This window comes from Stomoxys calcitrans, chromosome 5, assembly GCF_963082655.1.
Source record: "Stomoxys calcitrans chromosome 5, idStoCalc2.1, whole genome shotgun sequence".
NCBI classification, from domain to species: domain Eukaryota; kingdom Metazoa; phylum Arthropoda; class Insecta; order Diptera; family Muscidae; genus Stomoxys; species Stomoxys calcitrans.
In genome coordinates this window covers 2,026,123-2,045,037 of record NC_081556.1, presented here as the reverse complement: position 1 = coordinate 2,045,037, position 18,915 = coordinate 2,026,123, and the positions used below count along the sequence as shown (strand labels likewise).

The following is an 18,915-nucleotide window of genomic DNA, read 5'->3' as shown; positions in this document are numbered from 1 at the left end:
ATATTACAAAATTACTAGGGTGTCGAGGAGAATGAAAAACTATTTCATATACCCTCTCTCTCTCACACACACCCTCAAGCTTGCTTGGTTGCTGTAACGTTGTAATTCTTATGCTACTAAACACACCAAAGGCAGGCTTTGCTGGTGGCTCTTGTTGTAATGTTATGACTGACACCGCCAAAGAATGAGAAATGAGGCATTGGCAAACAAAGACATTGCAGACCGGAAATACAGCACCATAAAAATTATCTCTTCAGATGACGGGCGACACTTTACAATTACAATGCAACAACAATGGCAAATTGTTGGTTTACAAATGGCTACAACAACATTGAGTTGTTTATTGTATGACTTACATAACAACTTTCACAATGGCGGCATACACACTAACCATCACACACCACAAAATATCCTTTCTCCACCATAATGTGTAGTACATATGCAGCAAACATCTTTAAGTATGACTCAGTTGTCGCATTCGCTTGCAATGCTGAGAAGGACAAACAGCTTAATGCCTTTGTCCAAGAGCCAAATGCCAGCAGTTTTCCCAAAAAAACACAAAAAAAAACAGAAACGCAGAAAAGAAAAATGCCATCCACTTGCTAGCCTGAGCATGGTGACAGTGACAGCATAGCTAGACGCTTTTAATGCCTTGCGTTGCAATCACTTTAGCCTCCTCATTCTCACAGCAGCAGCAGCCACATTTATTTATGGACAATGGCAGCAGCATGACCATTCTTATAATGAGCCGATTTATTTGACAAAAAGCTGACTTATGGTTTTCTAATGGCGGCTGACACCCACTCGAACGAATTTAGCTGGAAAAAGAAATGCTTTTTAAGTGGTAGTGGTGCCAACAGTTCTTTTCGAGCAACAACAACATGAACCAACAAACATGGCAGAGACAATAAGACTTGAATTGTAATTTAGAAATTCCGGATGGGTAAAGTAATGAGTTTTAAGTTTAACCTAAAATGTTTGAAATTTATATCCCTTGCCATTTTTCCATAGCATGGCAATGTCTAATGGTAAGATTAGGCAATAAAATAATATTTTTTAAATCCAACCACCCTAGGATAGGGAGTACAGTTGAATCTGCTTAATTGCACATCATTTACAATGTAACGTATTGCACTAATTAAAAAACCTGTAAAACCTCAAAATATTGATCTGAGACCCAAAAAAGTATTCGATCTAGTCATGTCCGTCCGTCCATCTGTCGAAATCAGGAACGCGTAAAGCTAGCCGCTTGTAATTTTGCACAGATACTTAACATTGATGCAGATTATTGGAGAAGCGGCAATTTTCATCCGATTTGGCTGAAATTTTGTATGTGGTGTTCCGTTACGGCTTTCATCAAATGTGCCAAGTACGGACCAAATTTGTCAAGAATCTGTCATAGCTCCCATATAAGCCGATCTCCCGACTTGACTTCTTGAACCCCTGGAACCCACAAATTTCGTCCGATTTGGCTGAAATTTTGCGTGCAGTGTTCTGTTATGACATCCAACAATTGTGTCAAGTGCGGTTCGAAACGGTGTTTAACCTGATATATTGGGTTGCCCAAAAAGTAATTGCGGATTTTTCATATAGTCGGCGTTGACAAATTTTTTCACAGCTTGTGACTCTGTAATTGCATTCTTTCTTCTGTCAGTTATCAGCTGTTACTTTTAGCTTGCTTTAGAAAAAAAGTGTAAAAAAAGTATATTTGATTAAAGTTCATTCTAAGTTTTACTAAAAATGCATTTACTTTTTTTTAAAAAATCCGCAATTACTTTTTGGGCAACCCAATAGCTCCCATATAAACCGATCTCCAGATTTGACTTCTTGAGCCCTTATAAGCCGAAAATTTTTTCCGATTTGGGTGACATTTTACATGTAGTGTTCTGTTACGACTTCCAATAACTGTGCCAAGTATGGTCCGAATCGGTCTATAACGTGGTATAGCTCCCATATAAACCGATATCACAAATTGAATTCTTGAGCCCCTACAGTCCGTATTTTTTGTCCGATTTGGCTAAAATTTTGTATGTGGTGGTCCTTTTTTACTTTCAGCAACTGTGTCAAGTGCGGTCTGAAACGGTGTATAATCTGATATACCAACCATATAAACCGATCTCCCGATTTGACTTGACTGGAAGCCGCAATTTTTGCCCGATTTGGCCAAAATGTAGCATGTAGTGTTCTGTTTTGACTTCCAACAACTCTGCCTAGTATGGACTAAATCGGTCAATAACTTGGTATAGCCCCCATATAAACCGATCTTCCGATTCGATTTCTTGAGCCCTTACAAGTCGCAATGTTTGCCCGATTTGGCTGAAATTTTGCATGTATTGGGTTGCCCAAAAAGTAATTGCGGATTTTTTAAAAGAAAGTAAATGCATTTTTAATTAAACTTAGAATGAACTTTAATCAAATATACTTTTTTTACACTTTTTTTCTAAAGCAAGCTAAAAGTAACAGCTGATAACTGACAGAATAGAGAATGCAATTACAGAGTCACAAGCTGTGAAAAAATTTTTCAACGCCGACTATATGAAAAATCCGCAATTACTTTTTGGGCAACCCAATAGTTTCATTGATATGAGAGGAGTATCCCGTGTTCCTTAATGGAATGTTCGTGGGAAATTTAGTAGTAGTAGAGTTGTTTTAAGTTTCCCGACATCCGACTCAAATATGATTCAGACCGGACTATATTCAGATATAGCTGAATAAAAGCTTTATTTATTACCCGATTTTGCTGAAATTTGAAATATGAGTGGTTTTAAGCCTCCCGACATCCGACCTTAATATGGTTGAGATCGATCGATATTTAGATATAGCTGCCATATAGACCATGCTGTCGTCATTTGTGAGGTACTGTACCATTTGATATGACAACCATGTATAAACTTCTCCAAAAAGAGATGTCGCACTGCAGCACGTCGTTCGCATGCGGCTATTAAAAGGAGCCCTCTTATCATTGAGTTTAAAACTTTTATCGTACTGCACTCATAGATATCTGAGAAGTTTGTACCTGTTCCTTAGTGGAATGTTCAGGGCTACCTCAAAATATTAATGGATTCGCTTGAAGCTCTTGGTTTTCGCTGCAACATGTATACAAAGCTCTTGTTTTCCTTTTGCTTTTGGAAATTGTGTTCTTTGTCTCTGAAAAGAAAACAAATCTATCTCTATTTGACCTTTGCCTTTGCCAAGTGTATATTAGCGGGTAAACAAGATTTTCCCAAAAGCCCAAATTTTTAATGTCTGCTTCATCTTACGCACCTGGTGTCTGGGACATTTAAAAAAAGAGAGTACGTTTCGCTTGGTTTCAATTTCATGTTGTTATTGTTTTCCATTGTATTTTGTTGATATAATAAATGTGGTGAAACTCTTACCGCACTTGTGGCAAAGGACGTCTCTGGAAATGAAAGCGACGATGACTAAGAAGACAACAACAATAACAACAACTAGAAATCTTTTTAGCATTTGCACTCTGGACCACAGAGGAAGGGCAAAGAGAAGTATAACATCTAAATGGATTTAATTAAATTGTTGCCGTAGGCTACCCAAGGATGCTGAAGGACGATAGCTCTACCACCATACTAGCATCTGAATGTTTTCCACTTTACTGCTACACATAAATTCAAGTGATAATAATATAGGGTGGTAAAGTGCGAACAAGAAAAACCGGGTTTTATGAGTATTAAGCAAAAATGTGGCCTTCAAATGAAATAGTTCAATGATTTGTTTTTTTAATTTTATTAACAGCCAAGTTTCAATTGTAAAACAAATCCATAAAGTGGAAAGAAATTCCAAACTTCGAAATAACTAATTTTTATCTGAACAGTACAAAAAGTGGCAGACATTTATAGAGTGGCAGACATAGGCCTTCAGTAAAAGTTGCAAACAACATCAACACTAAATTTACTTTTTTTTACCTTTTGGATTAATATGCATATGCATAAATGCTTCCTAGGCCCATTTAGAATCTTCTTATTCTTACAAAATGATTTCTTTTCAAATCGAACCGAATGTTTTAGAAATAACCAGTTTTTCGATCGGTTTTTCAGTTTTTCCAACTCTACTTATTGTGTCCGACAATTTGTGTACGGGACAGAGTGAGTTGGATCCTTTTCGTTACAGTTACCAAGGTGAGGATACAATTAAACATGGAAAAGAACATAAATTCTGACCTTTTTTTTTGTAAGATGAGCCAAAGCGGTTGCCTGCTGTCTGCCTGTTCGTAATCAGGATGTATTTATGTGAGTGGGTGTGTGTGTGTGTGCATAATTAAATGAATAATTTTCTAGTGCGTGAGTTTTTATTGAATAAGAGCATAATATTTAATCCCTTAGAAAGAGGAATTGTTTTTGTCATGGAGTTTTAATTAATTCAGGATAAAGTTGTTTGTATGTGTGTTTTTAAAGATTATTTATATAATGGTGGTGCACTGTCAATATAGTGGTTGTCAATGAGATCTCTATAAAAAGAACTGCCAATAAAGTTGAAGTGATTCCATAAAACTTTTTTATGGAATATTTTGTGCCTAAAAATGGTTGATAGGCAAATAATTGAAGACTTAAATTTTTTTAATTTGAAATTTTTTTATTTGCTCTAAAGCAAATTAAATTGAAGGAATACAAATTTAATATTAAGTTCGGCCGGAACAAATGCTAAGTTCGGCCGGGACAAATCTTGGGAACCCACCACCATGGATTCTGCTAAAAGATGGCAGCTATATCTGGTTATAGACCGATTTGAACCGTACTTGGCACAGTTGTTGAGAGTCATAACATAAAATTTCAGCCAAATCGGATAAAAATCGCAGCTTGAAAGGATCAAGAAGTCAAATCGGGCGATCGGTTTATATTGGAGCTATATCAGGTTCTTGACAAATTCGGACCGTACTTGGCACAGTTGTTGGAAGTGATAAAAGAACACTATGTGCAAAATTTCAGCCAAATCGGCCAAAAATTGCGGGTTCCAGGGGCTCAAGAAGTCAAATCGGGAGATCGGTTTATATGGGAGCTATATCCAAATCTAAACCGATATGGGCCATTTGCAATCCCCAATGACCTACATTAATATTTAGTATCTGTACAAAATTTCAAGCGGCTAACTTTACGCGTTCGATCGCTATCATGATTTCGACAGACGGACGGACGAACATGGCTAGTTCGACTCAGACGATCGAGACGATCAAGAATATAAATACTTTGTGGGGTCCTAGATCAATATTTCGAGGTGTTACAAACGAAATGGCTAGATTAGTATAACCCCTTCCTATGGGGGTGGGTGCAAAAAATAATTCGGAAGATCTGTAAATATGGGGAGCTTTATTGAAGTATGGTCGGCTACTTCTTCGAGTTAGAAAAGAGGTATCATAAAGTAATTGATTCTTGACCAGAGATTGAATTGGAGAAGTAACGTTGGAAGAGATTCCAACCAGGGCTGAATACTTTCTATTCTTGTCGCAACTCGATGGTGGGCAGGAGTTGGGGACTTAGACCAGGCTCGATCCACTTGATGTACCCTGCTGTGGTTCGGCCGCACCTATGGGTGCTTGGTGTGTCATCGGGCCATGAAGAGGGTGATGGAGAAGGTACAGGGTATTGTGGCGGCGTTAATGTTGAGGGCGAGAAGGAGTGTTCCGCGAGCAGCACTGAATGCGATACCTGGTCTGAGACCTTTGCATGTGTTGTATGTGGAGGATCTGGCGTTGAGGGCTGTCTTCTGTCTGAAAGAGTCAGGGACTGAGCGCTTTTTGGGATTCAGGGCAATTGTTTATTCTGCGAAAGGCTGATGGCGTGGGTAACTACGTGGCATTGGCGAAGCGACGGACTTTGTACCAGACCGAACTTTCTTCGATGACGACCTGGAGCTAATCTTTTTTTTAATTTTTTTTTCGAAAATTTTTAATTTTTTTTTCAAAAATTTTTAATTTAATTTCGAAGATGGGCTATATCGGACTATATCTTGCTCTGCCGATTTAAGGTCTTAGCCCACAACAGCCGCATTTATTATCATATTTCCCTGAAATTTGAGACAGTGAATTGTGTAAGGCCCTTTGACGCTAGTGTTTTATACGGCCCGGATCGGTTCAAATTTGGATATAGCTGTCGTATATTGCGATCTCTCGATTTAAGAGCTTGGCCCCTAATAGTCCATATATTATCCAATTTCGATGAAATTTGAGACAGTGAGTTGTGTAAGACCCCTCGACATTCCTGTTCCATACGGCCCTATACCAACCTATACCAAAATTTTGCCCTTTTAGAACCTTTCGATAATCGTACCGAGTACGGTCAAGATTGGACTTTGTTTGGATATAGCTGCCATATATATCGATATCCCGATTTAAGTTCTTGGGCCCGTAAAAACAGCGATTATTGCCCGATTTTGCAGAGTTAGGCTCTTCGACTCCCGTTTTCAAAACGGCCCAGATCAGTCCATATTTCGATATAGCTGCCTATAGACTGATCTTCCAGTTTAAGGTCTTGAACCCATTAAAAACGCATTTTTTGGCCGATTTCGCGGCACAGGGAGTTACGTAAGGTTCAGATCGGCGTATATTGGAATATAGTTGCCGTATACATATACCGATCTCCCAATTTGGGTTCAAATGATCCATTTTTTACCGTATTATGACGAAGGGGGCTAATACGTATATCCGAGGTGGTGGGTATCCAAAATTGGGCCACCGTAGCGCAGAGGTTAGCATGTCCGCCTATTACGCTGAACGCCTGGGTTCGAATCCTGGCGAGACCATCAGAAAAAACATTCAGCGGTGGTTTTCCCCTCCTAATGCTGGCAACATTTGTGAGGTACTATGCCATGTAAAACTTCTATCCAAAGAGGTGTCGCACTGCGGTAAGCCGTTCGGACTCGGCTATAAAAAGGAGGCCCCTATCATTGAGCTTTAACTTGAATCGGACTGCACTCATTGATATGTGAGAAGTTTGCAATTTGCCTAAAATTGATATTTTTTTTTTTTTTTTTGAAAAAATCGGCCAGTAATAATTTTTTGTTTTAAGGACATTTTAATGTACAGTATTGAAAATTTAGAAGTTATAGTGACATCTTTATTCGTTTTTTCCTAAAAAGTTTTTCAGTTTCAGTTCAGTTTTTCCCTATTTTTGGAATGTTTGTAAGAAGAGTGAATGTTTTAAAACAAAAATAAGGGCAAAATAGTAATTTTCTAAAAACAAAAATTTTAAATTGAAAAAATTGTAAGAATTTAATCTGTGCTTCATTTCTACCTCAGCTCTAATCATTCAACATTTTAAAGTGTTATCGCTATCTGTTCTCATAAGACAAATTTTTTTAATTTTTTTTCTTCGATTCTAAGCCACTGTGCAGTGGTGGGCTTAAAAAGTTCACAATGGCTGACATTTGTAGAGGAGGAGAAAAAGCTTTCAGTTACAAATTATACGAGCTAACAACAACTTGTTGCTGTTGTACCAATGTCCTGCTCTACAAATACCTAGCATCATTCTAATCGTATATTATATTAGTTTTCCTATAATATTTAGACTTTTTGCATTATCATGACTATGTAATCTTTCACTTCTTTTTGGTAAAAGCAATCACTTGATTTCCTTGTCCTTCTTCCCTCCTTGTACTCGATGTCATTCTCATCTCGAACTGATCACACCATGTTTCAAAATGTTTAACCAAATGACTTTTTGTTTCTCTCTGTTTTTTTTTTTTTTTTTTTGGGGGGCATAGGGGTTTGTCATGGTTGGCTGGCTACCCCAGCTGTCATTCAATATTTTGACACTTTTTTTCTTAAGTGTCAGCCGACATCCACCGCATTGACTGCGCACACACTTACACACACACACTTAATGCATATGCTATACAAACACTTATGCTTGATAGTGTCACATTGAAATTAAAACAGAACAAATTGATACCCAACCATCCAACCACACGTGCCTTTCGGAAAGCATGCAACAAAAAAAATTGTATTTTTAATTTGTGCAACAATGTTGCACAAATTGTTGGTGTTCCACATACGCGGGGTCTGTCCTTTTTGTTCTTTGCTTTGTTGTTGTTGCTGTTTGCTGTTCGAGCAGATGATCTCTGCCAAAAAGTCAAACGTAATTTAATAGGTTGTTCGCTCGCTCGCTCGAGGGACAGACGCAGACGAGAAACAACACACCACAAATGTCAAACAAGCGGCATACACTTAAAATGAATCACTTTTTAAGTACAAACATTAAGATGAACACATATTTGGTGGGATATTTGGCAGGGAAGGGAAGGGAAGTTGTGCAAAGGCCTTTTCAAAAGGAGACCTATGTGAAGGGTTGCAATATTGAAGAGTAAAAGCAAAAGTTGGGGCTTGTAAAATTCTACATCTTATGGCTACAAGCTTGTCTATAAAGGGAAAATCTATCCCTTTGTTTCAATTTAATTCAAAATCTATGAAGAACTACCCATACTGAGCTAACAAGAAGTCAAAGTCAAAAATATTGATTTTTGCCAAAGCCTTTATCCAGTTTAAGTTCGACATGGCACAACTTGCCTATCTATGGACTAATGTTAAAGGCTATGGAAGGACAACAGGTTATTTATAAAATTTTGTAGAAAATGTCACGATCCATTTCTTTAAATTTAGTCTAGTTTAAGGAAAACTCCAAAAAACGTGATTTAAGTCCTTGCCCTTTATAGACTTTTAATCACTTGTTGCTTACAGTTTTCAACTGCTTAACGTCTTCACCTTAATTTAAGTTGCCTCATTCAAAAATCCCACAACATCCGTAGATAATCGTTTTAGTAAAAAATTCAAAATATTTAACAAAAATTTAATATGCCCTTTCCTTTTTTGTTCCCTGGAATGCTGTCGACAGTTGTTAGCATATTTTTGTTATTTTGAATAGAATTAATAGGAAAACAGGAATATTGTCGTTAAGTTCTTCTCGTTTGCATATGGAAATGATTTCAAGCACGAAACGAGGAGAATATGCCACATCAATGTTCTACTGTATAGAAAATTCCAACGGCCGCCGACATTCATTGGAATTCCTTTGAACCTATTTACAAGCAAAACGGTTGAGGATGCCACCATCTCAGCACAAATCCTTAATAAGCTCCACCAAATAATCAGCATATTAATAAAAGAGGAACCACTCCGCACCGCAGTGGTGCCCCGAAAAGCTGGGCAAATTTATTGTGGTACATAATTCAAGGCATTCCTAGGCAACACCCACTTGTGTCCGACACACGGTGCAAACAAGTCGAAATGCTTGGTCTATGTTGGTTGGCTCCTCTTTGCATATTTAGATTCCCAACAATATATTCTATGTATTTGCGGGCGGCAAGTCATTTCTTCCTTTTCCTTTTTAGCAACAATAAGTTGTGGAGGTAGTTTAAAAGTTGTTACTTTATTTCGAGATTATATTAACAAAATGAGCTTGTTTACGAGCATTGAACCAAAGGGTGTTCTGTGGTGGGACGATGATAAATTTTTGAACTTGGTGCCTAACCAATGTAGTGAATTGGATTAGAGTTACATGTTCTTGGCTCAAACTTTGAATTAATTTTCCTTATTTTTCGAAAATCTTTCAGCTCGAGATCATATTCAATGTTTGTATTCAACAATGAACTTTTAAACGCTGAGCAAGTATTTTTCCCGGCACGGAATAGTTGTGCACCACAGCACCACACAAGCTGGGATCTCAATGTTCCAGCTATTCCGTGCCGGAACACACACGAGTTAATCTTTTAAAAATTCTTTGTTATGCTATTCTTCGAATACAAAACATTGAATATGATCTCGAGCTGTAAGATGTTTGAAAAATCACGAAAAAAATAAGGAAAATTATTTAAAGTTTGAGCCAAGAAAATGTAACTCCAATTCAGTTCCTATCTGTGTGGTGTTCATTGCTGTCACGAAAAGCTTAGCTGCGAGCTACCGGGCGCGTCCATAGGTTGCGGATAGTGAAATGCTCCATCCAGTCACGAACAATCAGCGGTATCGAGCGGAGAGTCTCAGTGAGAGATTGGGTGGCATCGGCTCTTGCACAAGTACTGAGTGCCTACGATACTCGAAAAAATAAGGAAAGGCGAAATAGTGGCGCCTTTAAATAACCAATGGCCACCGAATAACCGGAGGTTACCGTAGCGCAGAGGTTATCATGTCCGCCTATGACGCTGATCGCCAGGGTTTGAATCTTGGCGAGACCATCAGAGAAAAAAAATCATTCAACATATGTGAGGTACTATACCATTTAAAACTTCTGTCCAAAGAGGTGTCGCACTGCGGCACGCCATTCGGACTCGACTATAAAAAGGAGGCCCCTTGTCATTGAGCTTAAACTTGAATCGGACTGCACTCATTGATATGTGAAAAGTTTGCCCCTGTTCCTTAGTGGAATGTTCATGGACAAAATTTGCATTTGCAAATAACCAATGGCGCCTCTAAATAACCTACAGGAGCTTGACGAGGATCGCCACCTCTACATGAAAATGTGGCTACAACAACAACCACAACAACAGCAAGTGTGTATTGTTATTCAAAACACTTTGACTGGCTAGTGTATCATGATTTCTGTTACGCCATGTAACTTCATCGGTACCTACGTCAAATTGATTAAGTTGCCCTGCATACCCGAAGACTATTAAGTAAGGTGTAGACCACGCTTTTGTTTTGAAACAGGGCTCATTAAGTCCTCTAAATCTCCGATACAAACTAATCATCAATGGACAACAAACACATCAACATTACCAAACCCTTTCTGTTGTTGTGCACTTGAACATTCTTTGAATGTCACTGCAAGTGCTTTTTATAGCCACATACCATCGGATGGGGGTATACTAATCTAATCATTCCGTTTGTAAAACCTCGAAATACTCGTCTAAGACCCCATAAAGTATATATATTCTTGATCGTCTCAACGCTCTGAGTCGATGTAGCCATGTCCGTCCGTCGGTCGAAATCACGATAAGCGGTCTAACGCTTAAAGCTGGCCGCATGTAATTTTGCACAGATACTTAATATTGTTGTAGGTCGTTGGGGTTTGCAATGGGCCCTATCGGTTCAGATTTAGATATAGCTCCCATATAAACCGATCTCCCGATTAGATTTCTTGAGTCCTTACAAGCCGCAATTTTATTTTAAATTTGATTACAACTGACGGACACAAGAACGGACAGATAGTCAGACGGACAGACACACGGACATCGTTTAATCGGCTTAGAATTTTACGAATATCACAGATGTAGGGTCGGGAATTGATATTTCGAGGTGTTGCAAACGGAATGACTAAATGAATATACCCCCTATCCTATGGTGGTGGGTATAAAAAAAAATAAAAACCCTTTAAAGAGTCTCGACAATGTGGTGTGATTAAATGTATAAGGCAGACCACAAAGATTGGGATTTCGGCTTTTGCCAGAGGCCTCATCAGGTTGTAGTGCCACTAAAAGATTACACCTACTCACTAATTAGTGAGCAGTGCAATGGTAGAAGCATGCCTTTCGAAGGAAATTTTGGATCTTGTCAGTTAATTTTTCTTATAGCGCGGTAGGCAGGCCTCCACCATTGCACTGCTCACTAATTAGTTAGTAGATACATTACAACCTGATGAGACCTCTGGCAAAGTCCGAAATAGTGATCGTTGTGGCCTGCCCTATACATTTGAGCACCTCATATTGTCGAGACTCTTCAAAGAGTTTTTGTTATTTTGTTTTTATACAATCCAATTTGGCTGAAATTTTGCATGAGGTGTTTTTCCTTGACTTCCATAAGTTTATAATACAGATGCAAATTTGCCCATGAACATTTCATAAGGGACCCGGACAAACTCCTCACAAATCAATGAGTTCTGTCCGATTCAATTTTAAGCTCAATGATAAAAGACCTCCTTTTTATATCCGAGTACGAACGTGCGTGCCGCAGAGCGACACCTCTTTGGGAAGAAGTTTTTACATGTCAAAGTACCTCACAAACGTCGCCATCATTAGGAGGGGATAACCACTGCTGAAATGTTTTTGATGTTGCGGCCGGGATTCGAACCCATGCGCTCTGCGCTACGGTTGCCTCCATAAGCTGATTATAACTCCCTTAAAAACCGTTCATCCGATTGGACTTCTTAAGCTTCTAGAGGGCGCAATTACTATCCGATTTGGCTGGACGAACTTAACACTTTTTACTTGTTTTCCTTTAATTTTCTCAGTAAATCTTATTTATCTTCATTTCCTACATTGCAACAGATTTATATGTAAAGGAATAAATTCTTGATGTTTACATTAGTACAAGTGGGAGAATATTGCTCTAGCCATACTTTGTTAGAAGACATTTCAGTTGCATCCTTTTACTGTAAAACGGAAATTAAGTTGTATGCATTTGTCAGTTCCTGTGTTGGAGCATTTCATTTTATTTACTTTAAACACTGCCATTGAAACTTAATAAAAGAAGAAATTCGTTTTGTTAACAAATGTTTTCTTCAATTTATTTCAAAATTTTGCTACAGAAAAATTTAACAGTTATGTCAAAAATTGTCTTTGGGTAAGATTTTGTTAAAAATATCAGACAAATCAATACAACTTCCAACAGATGCACAGAATCATGTCGCAGAAAAAAGTCTGTCATTACACAAAAACACATGCATTGGGAAAAAGTACAGCTAATAGACAAGGTTGTCGAGCGTGGTTAATGGGGTAATTGTATCATCGACGCGTTTTCTCGCTTAATACGATTCAAATAAAACATACCAACGCACGGCCCTCGAAGCCATAACACCTAATATGGTTGGAAAGTCTTCTACCCAAAGACAAAACGCGTCCCACAGTGGTTGGTGTGTTGCGATCTCTGGCTTTCCTTTTCCATTTGCAAAGAAAATCTATCATTGAGATCGTCTCAAAAGTGAAATAAACAAAAAAAAAAAAGAATTTTATCACAAATTTCTGCAGGAAACATTTAATTGACAATATTCTATAGTAACAATTTGATTAAAAAATTGGAAACATTTTGTCAAAATTGAATTCCAAAATGTTCCATACGAAGAATTTTGTATTTGAAATAGTTTTCCATAAGATATATTTTGTCCAAATTTTTTGTAATAAAATGTTAATTTTTTATAATAATTTTTTGTATATTTTTTATAGGAAACAACTCGCAAATATTTTTGTTAAAAAAGCTGCCGTGAAAAAATTTTCAATGTAAGTTTTTTTCAAAAAAAATTTAATATTTTTTTATAAATTTTTGTAGAAAAGTTTAAAAGAACAAATTTTTGTTTTCTTTTTCTTGTAAAAATTTTTTAAAATTAAAATGTCCAAAAATTTTTTTATAAACAAGTAAAAAGGCGTTAAGTTCGACCGGGTCGAACTTTGGATACCCACCACCTCGGGTATACATGTTAACCATCTTTCGTCAAAATCCGGTGAAAAACGCATACCTTATGAACCATAGCAGCTATATCGAAATATGTTCTGATTTGGACCAAATACTAATACGTACAAGTCATTGTTCAATTGTGTATAACAAAATATATTGGCCTTTTTAGTAGATATATCTAGAAATAAACCGACCTGCACCATATACGACATGGTTGGCGAAAAGCCTAACATAAGTCACTGTGTCATATTTCAGTGAAATCGGACAATAAATGCACCTTTTATGGGGCCAAGACTTAAAATCGAGAGATCGGTCTATACGGCAGCTATATCTTCATCTGGACCGATTTGGGTCAAATTGCAGAAATATGTCGAGGGGCTTAACTTAACTCACTGTCCCAAATTTCGACATCGGACAATAAATGCGCCTTTTATGGGCCAAAAACCTTAAATCGAGAGATCGGTCTATATGGCAGATTTATTCAAATCTGGACCGATCTGGGCCAAATTAAAGAAGGATGTCGAAGCTGTTCAAACACAACTCACTCTCCCAAATCTTGGCGACATCGGACAATAAATACGCCTTTTTGGGCCCAAAGCCTTAAATCGAGATATCCGTCTATATGGCAGCTATATCCAAATCTGAACCGATCTGGGCCAAATTGAAGAAAGATGTCGAAGGGCCTAACACAGCTCACTGTCCAAAATTTTTGCGAAATCAGACAATAAATGTGGATTTTAAGGGCCCTAGACCCTAAATCGGGGGATCGGTCTATATGACAGCTATATCCAAATCTGGATTGATCTGGGCCAGATTTAAATAAGATGTCGAAGGGCCCAACACAACTCACTGTCCCAAATTTCAGCAAAATCGGATAATAAATGTGTTTTTTCTGGGCCTAAGACCCTAATCGAGAGATCGGTCTATATGGCAGCTATATCCAAATCTAGACCGATTTGTGCCAAGTTGCAGAAAAATGTCGAGTGGCCTAACACAACTCACTGTCCCAAATCTCGGCGACATCGGATAATAAATGTGGCTTCAATGGGCCTAAGACCCCAAATCGGCGGATCGGTCTATATGGCAGCTATATCCAGATCTGCACCGATCGGGGCCAAATAGAAAAAGGATGTCGAAGGGCCTAACACAACTCACTGTCTCAAATTTCAGCAAAATCGGATAATAAATGTGGCTTCAATGGGCCTAAGACCCCAAATCGGCGGATCGGTCTATATGACAGCTATATCAAAATCTGGACCGATCTGGGCAAAGTTGAAGAAGGATGTTGAAGGGCCTAACACAACTCACTGTCTCAAATTTCAGCAAAATCGGATAATAAATGTGGCTTTAATGGGCCTAAGACCCTTAATCGGCGGATCGGTCTATATGGCAGCTATATCCAAATCTGCACCGATCGGGGCCAAATAGAAAAACGATGTCGAAGGGCCTAACACAACTCAATGTCCCAAATTTCAGCAAAATCGGATAATAAATGTTGCTTTAATGGACCTAAGACCCTAAATCGGGGGATCGGTCTATATGACAGCTATATCCAAATCTGGATTGATCTGGGCAAAATTGATGAAGGATGTCGAAGGGCCTAACACAACTCAATGTCCCAAATTTCAGCAAGATCGGATAATAAATGTGGCTTTTGTGGGTCTAAGACCCTAAATCGGGGGTATCGGTCTATATGGGGGCTATATCTATATCTATATATATAGATATAGTCCGATATAGCCCATCTTCGGACGTAACTTGCTTATGGACAATAAAAGAATCTGTGCAAAGTTTCAGCTCAATATCTCTATTTTTTAAAACTGATCAAAAAATTTTATAGGGTCGGAAATGGATATTTCGATGTGTTGCAAACGGAATGATATAAAATGGATATACCCCCATCCTTCAGTGGTGGGTAAAAAAAAGGAAAAATTCTGCAAAAGCATTTATAGGAAAATTTTTTTCAAATATTGTCAATGGGAAAAATTTCCACAGGAAAAGTGTTGTCAAAATTTTCTATAGCACAGTTTTGGCATTAATTCTCTTTTATGGAACTTTTCTCAAAAATTTCCACACTTAACATTTTTTTTGAAATTTTCTTTGCGACATTTTTATAAGAAAATATTTTGAAGGGAAAAATTAATGTATAAAATGTTCTATAGAAAACCCTTTTTGATAACTGCACTAAAGGGCCAACAAATCAGTCCATGCAACATCCACTGCATTGGCACGATTTTGCCACATTCCATGCCGAGTGTGTATGCCTGCGGCCTTGCCGATAGGCCAGTGGCCAGATAAGGGGGAAATAGAGAACAACTACTTTAATTATCTGCCAATGTAAATAATGTAAATTTTTGAGCGAAGGCAAATAACGGCGTTAACAAGCCTACCGCTACCAACATTGGGCAAACGGTCAGCACGAGTTGGGAAGAGACCACAAACTTAAGTCAACAATCAAACATGCACTTGCCATGCACCATGACATCCCCTGTGAAGGCCACTGGCAAATGAAAGCAAACAGCGGTAAAAACTTTGCCACCATTGGGGCCAGCAATGCAGTCTCCTCTCGAAGGTCGAGATGATGAGGACAATAGCATTTCCAGCACAAAGGATGACAAATTCTGAAAAGGTTGCTGTTATTATGCTGGCTATGGTGATGTCGCTGCTAAATGGAAGCCACTGCATAGTAAATCCACACAACGAAACTGCACGCATGGTCATCTATCTGCAGGAGCCCAGTAGCTTGGGTCCACGCACCTGGTCGCCTGGCGTGGAGTGTTTGAATCAGCTAACTAGCCTGTTTTTTAAGAAGCGTGAGCACTTGACGCGATCTCCAAATCTGGTTATGACAGTTGGCAAGAAAATGTCCACACCTGCAGCCCAGATTCAGGAGGGTTTTTTGAAAAAACTAATGGAAGCCATCAGCAGCCAAAATAGATCGGCCTATGGGACAAAACCCTACCAAATGCGCATCATTTCGGATTCAGTACCTTACCGAAGAACGGTCATGAGTCAGAGAGAGCTGATATTGGCCGACTACTATGTCATGGTTGTGGATTCGATTGGCCGCCTGAGGAAGCTTTTGCAAAACTATGTCAGCCATATGTTGTCTTGGAATCCAGGAGCCCGTTTTTTGGTACTTTACAACAACATCAAAGGTCGGAAGCAGGTCAATGAAACCGCCAAAGAGATATTTAATTTAATGCTGGAGGATTTCTACATTCATCGTGTGGGCTTGCTCTTCGCCACCTCGGACACGGAGTATTCCTTTATGCTGCTGGACTACTTTAACAGTTCTGCATGCCGCACCCTATCTATCAACCACTTTGTCACCTGTAATGATGGTAAGCTGGAGACCAAAAGTCTCGTTTGGCTGCAGTCTCGGTTGAAGAGGTTATTGGATGGCGTAAGCCTGACCAATTGCACATTTAACATGTGTGCGGCCATAGCAGCACCATTTGTGGAAAAAGATTGTGTATTGGGCTTGGAGATGAGGATCGTAGCGTTCATCAAAGCTCGTCTGAATTTCAATGTAAGTTTTGTGCCGGAGGGACACAGGAGTGGATTGCTATGCCATTTTATTTGGTTGCATTTTGCAGATCGACGCGACTTGCGAAAAGGAAAGTCGAGGTGTACAAGGCGAAGCAGGCAATTGGAGTGGCCTCTTGGGTAGATTAAATGATCGGGATTGTGATTTCATCATAGGTGGCTTTTATCCCGATAACGAAGTGGTGGGCAGTTTTTGGGTATCCGATTGTTATTTGCAGGACTCCTATGCTTGGTTTGCTAAACTGGCCGATCCTCGTCCTGCATGGATGGCCCTGTATTCGATATTTGGAAATCGCACCTGGATGTGCTTCATGGCCATGTTGTTGATAAGCTGGTTGGCTTGGGCCCTATTTGTGATAGTGTTGCCAGAACCTACTGAGAGCAGAGAATGGTCGCTTACATTCATCAACAACATAGCCGTTTCGTTGTGTGTATCCGTGAATGAGAGGCCATTTTGCATGGCCAGCCGCATCTTTTTCGTTTCCTTATCCCTGTATGGGCTGAATGTGGCATCGACATATACCTCGAAGCTGATATCGGTATTCTCCAATCCTGGCAATCTGCATCAGATAGACAACCTGCGGGAAGTTGTGGAAGCAGGAATACCTTTCGGTAGTCTTTAGAAAAAAGGGTTCTTATGTCGAAGGGATTCTTATAGCTTACTCTCTTTGTTTTTCAAAGGTGGTTCCGAGGAATGCCGAGATTGGTTTGAAAACGAAGAGGACATGTGGATTTTCGATTTGTACAATGAATCTTCAGATTTTGTGCCCACCTCACTAAATCTGCTGTATGTAAAGATGGGGCAACGTGTCATATTGAGCAGGCGCATGTATGTTTTACAGAATTCTTTGGCCTACGATGTCTATCCTTTCAAACACAACATCTTCTCCAGTCCCTTGCAAATGATTATGAAGCCCGGCTTTCCCTTTCTGTATGAATTCAATTCAATTATACGCAAAATGCGGGACTACGGATTTTTACAGAAAATCAATCGGGATTTCAACTACAACAACACCTACCTCAACCGCATTGCCAAGATGAGGCCAGAATTTCAAGGTAATCGATTTTCTATTGAGCACTGATAGTGTGGCTTCTCTACAATCGAGTGATTTGCTATTTGCAGAAAAAGTCATTGTCCTAACAATGGAACATTTGGATGGAGCTTTTTTTATACTAAGCCTGGGCATTGGAGTAAGTGTTGCCTTGTTTGTGGGCGAGCTAATGGCGTTTCATAGGTTTGGCCCTTGTCTACAGAAACCGTGTGGGCAACAGGCTAAGCCAAAGAAAAAGAAAAGACGAACAAAACACCGCAAACATGAGGAGGGAAAAGACAAACAACCTCCCAAAGCTGTGAAGGAGATTGTTTTGTCCTGGGAAGAGCATAACATTCATAAGGATATGAGATTTACACCAATCAAAAGGAGGAAAATCCTTCAGAAGTAAACTTGGCAGGATGTAAGAAATAAAATTTTAATCTTAGTAGATGAAGATTAATTTTGGGAAAATTTGCAAGAGAAATAATTTCTTAGGGTTTTATAAAACGCGATTGGTGGTACATATTACGGCCAAACGGCTGAATGAATTTTCTTAAAATTTGCATCAATCGAAAGCTATTTTTCCAGAGAAGCGACCAATATATCCGAAATTGAGGAATTAATGTTCAATAAAAGAAAAAGAGACATAAACACAGCAAATTGTTGTTGATTTTTTTCTAAAGCATTCATTATGGATGTGAATTAGAGCTGGCAAATTATCGATGGCACTATCGATATTTAATTTTATGACTGAATATCGATTGATATTTTTCCCATGGACAGTATCGGAAAAGTTAAATTTTTTGCAAAACTAAACAAAAAAAAAAGCAATCCGACACTGAATGTATTCTTTAAATTGCGCCTATAGAGGGCGTATCGATACTATCGATATTTATTATTAAAACTATCGAAAATTTCGAATGTTGCGATTAACGATAGTTTGACAACTTTAGTGTGAATGCATAACCATGGGTGGGAGTATAAGTGTTGAGAGTAAGATAAACAACT

The 18,915-nt window shown here is 38.7% G+C and overlaps 2 protein-coding genes across 10 annotated transcripts in view; one reads left to right on the top strand and one right to left on the bottom strand.

Annotated features, from left to right (window-relative positions):
* LOC106083177 (uncharacterized) overlaps positions 1 to 18,915 on the bottom strand; it is a 70,475-nt gene that overhangs the window by 11,019 nt on the left and 40,541 nt on the right. The gene's annotated exons all lie outside the window — the stretch shown is intronic.
* On the top strand, positions 15,936 to 18,536 carry LOC106083178 (uncharacterized). Its single transcript, XM_013246057.2, has 4 exons — positions 15,936 to 16,856; positions 16,924 to 17,485; positions 17,555 to 17,929; positions 17,997 to 18,536. The coding sequence occupies exons 1-4, from the start codon at positions 15,936 to 15,938 to the stop codon at positions 18,314 to 18,316; spliced, it is 2,178 nt and encodes a 725-aa protein (XP_013101511.2). The 3' UTR covers positions 18,317 to 18,536.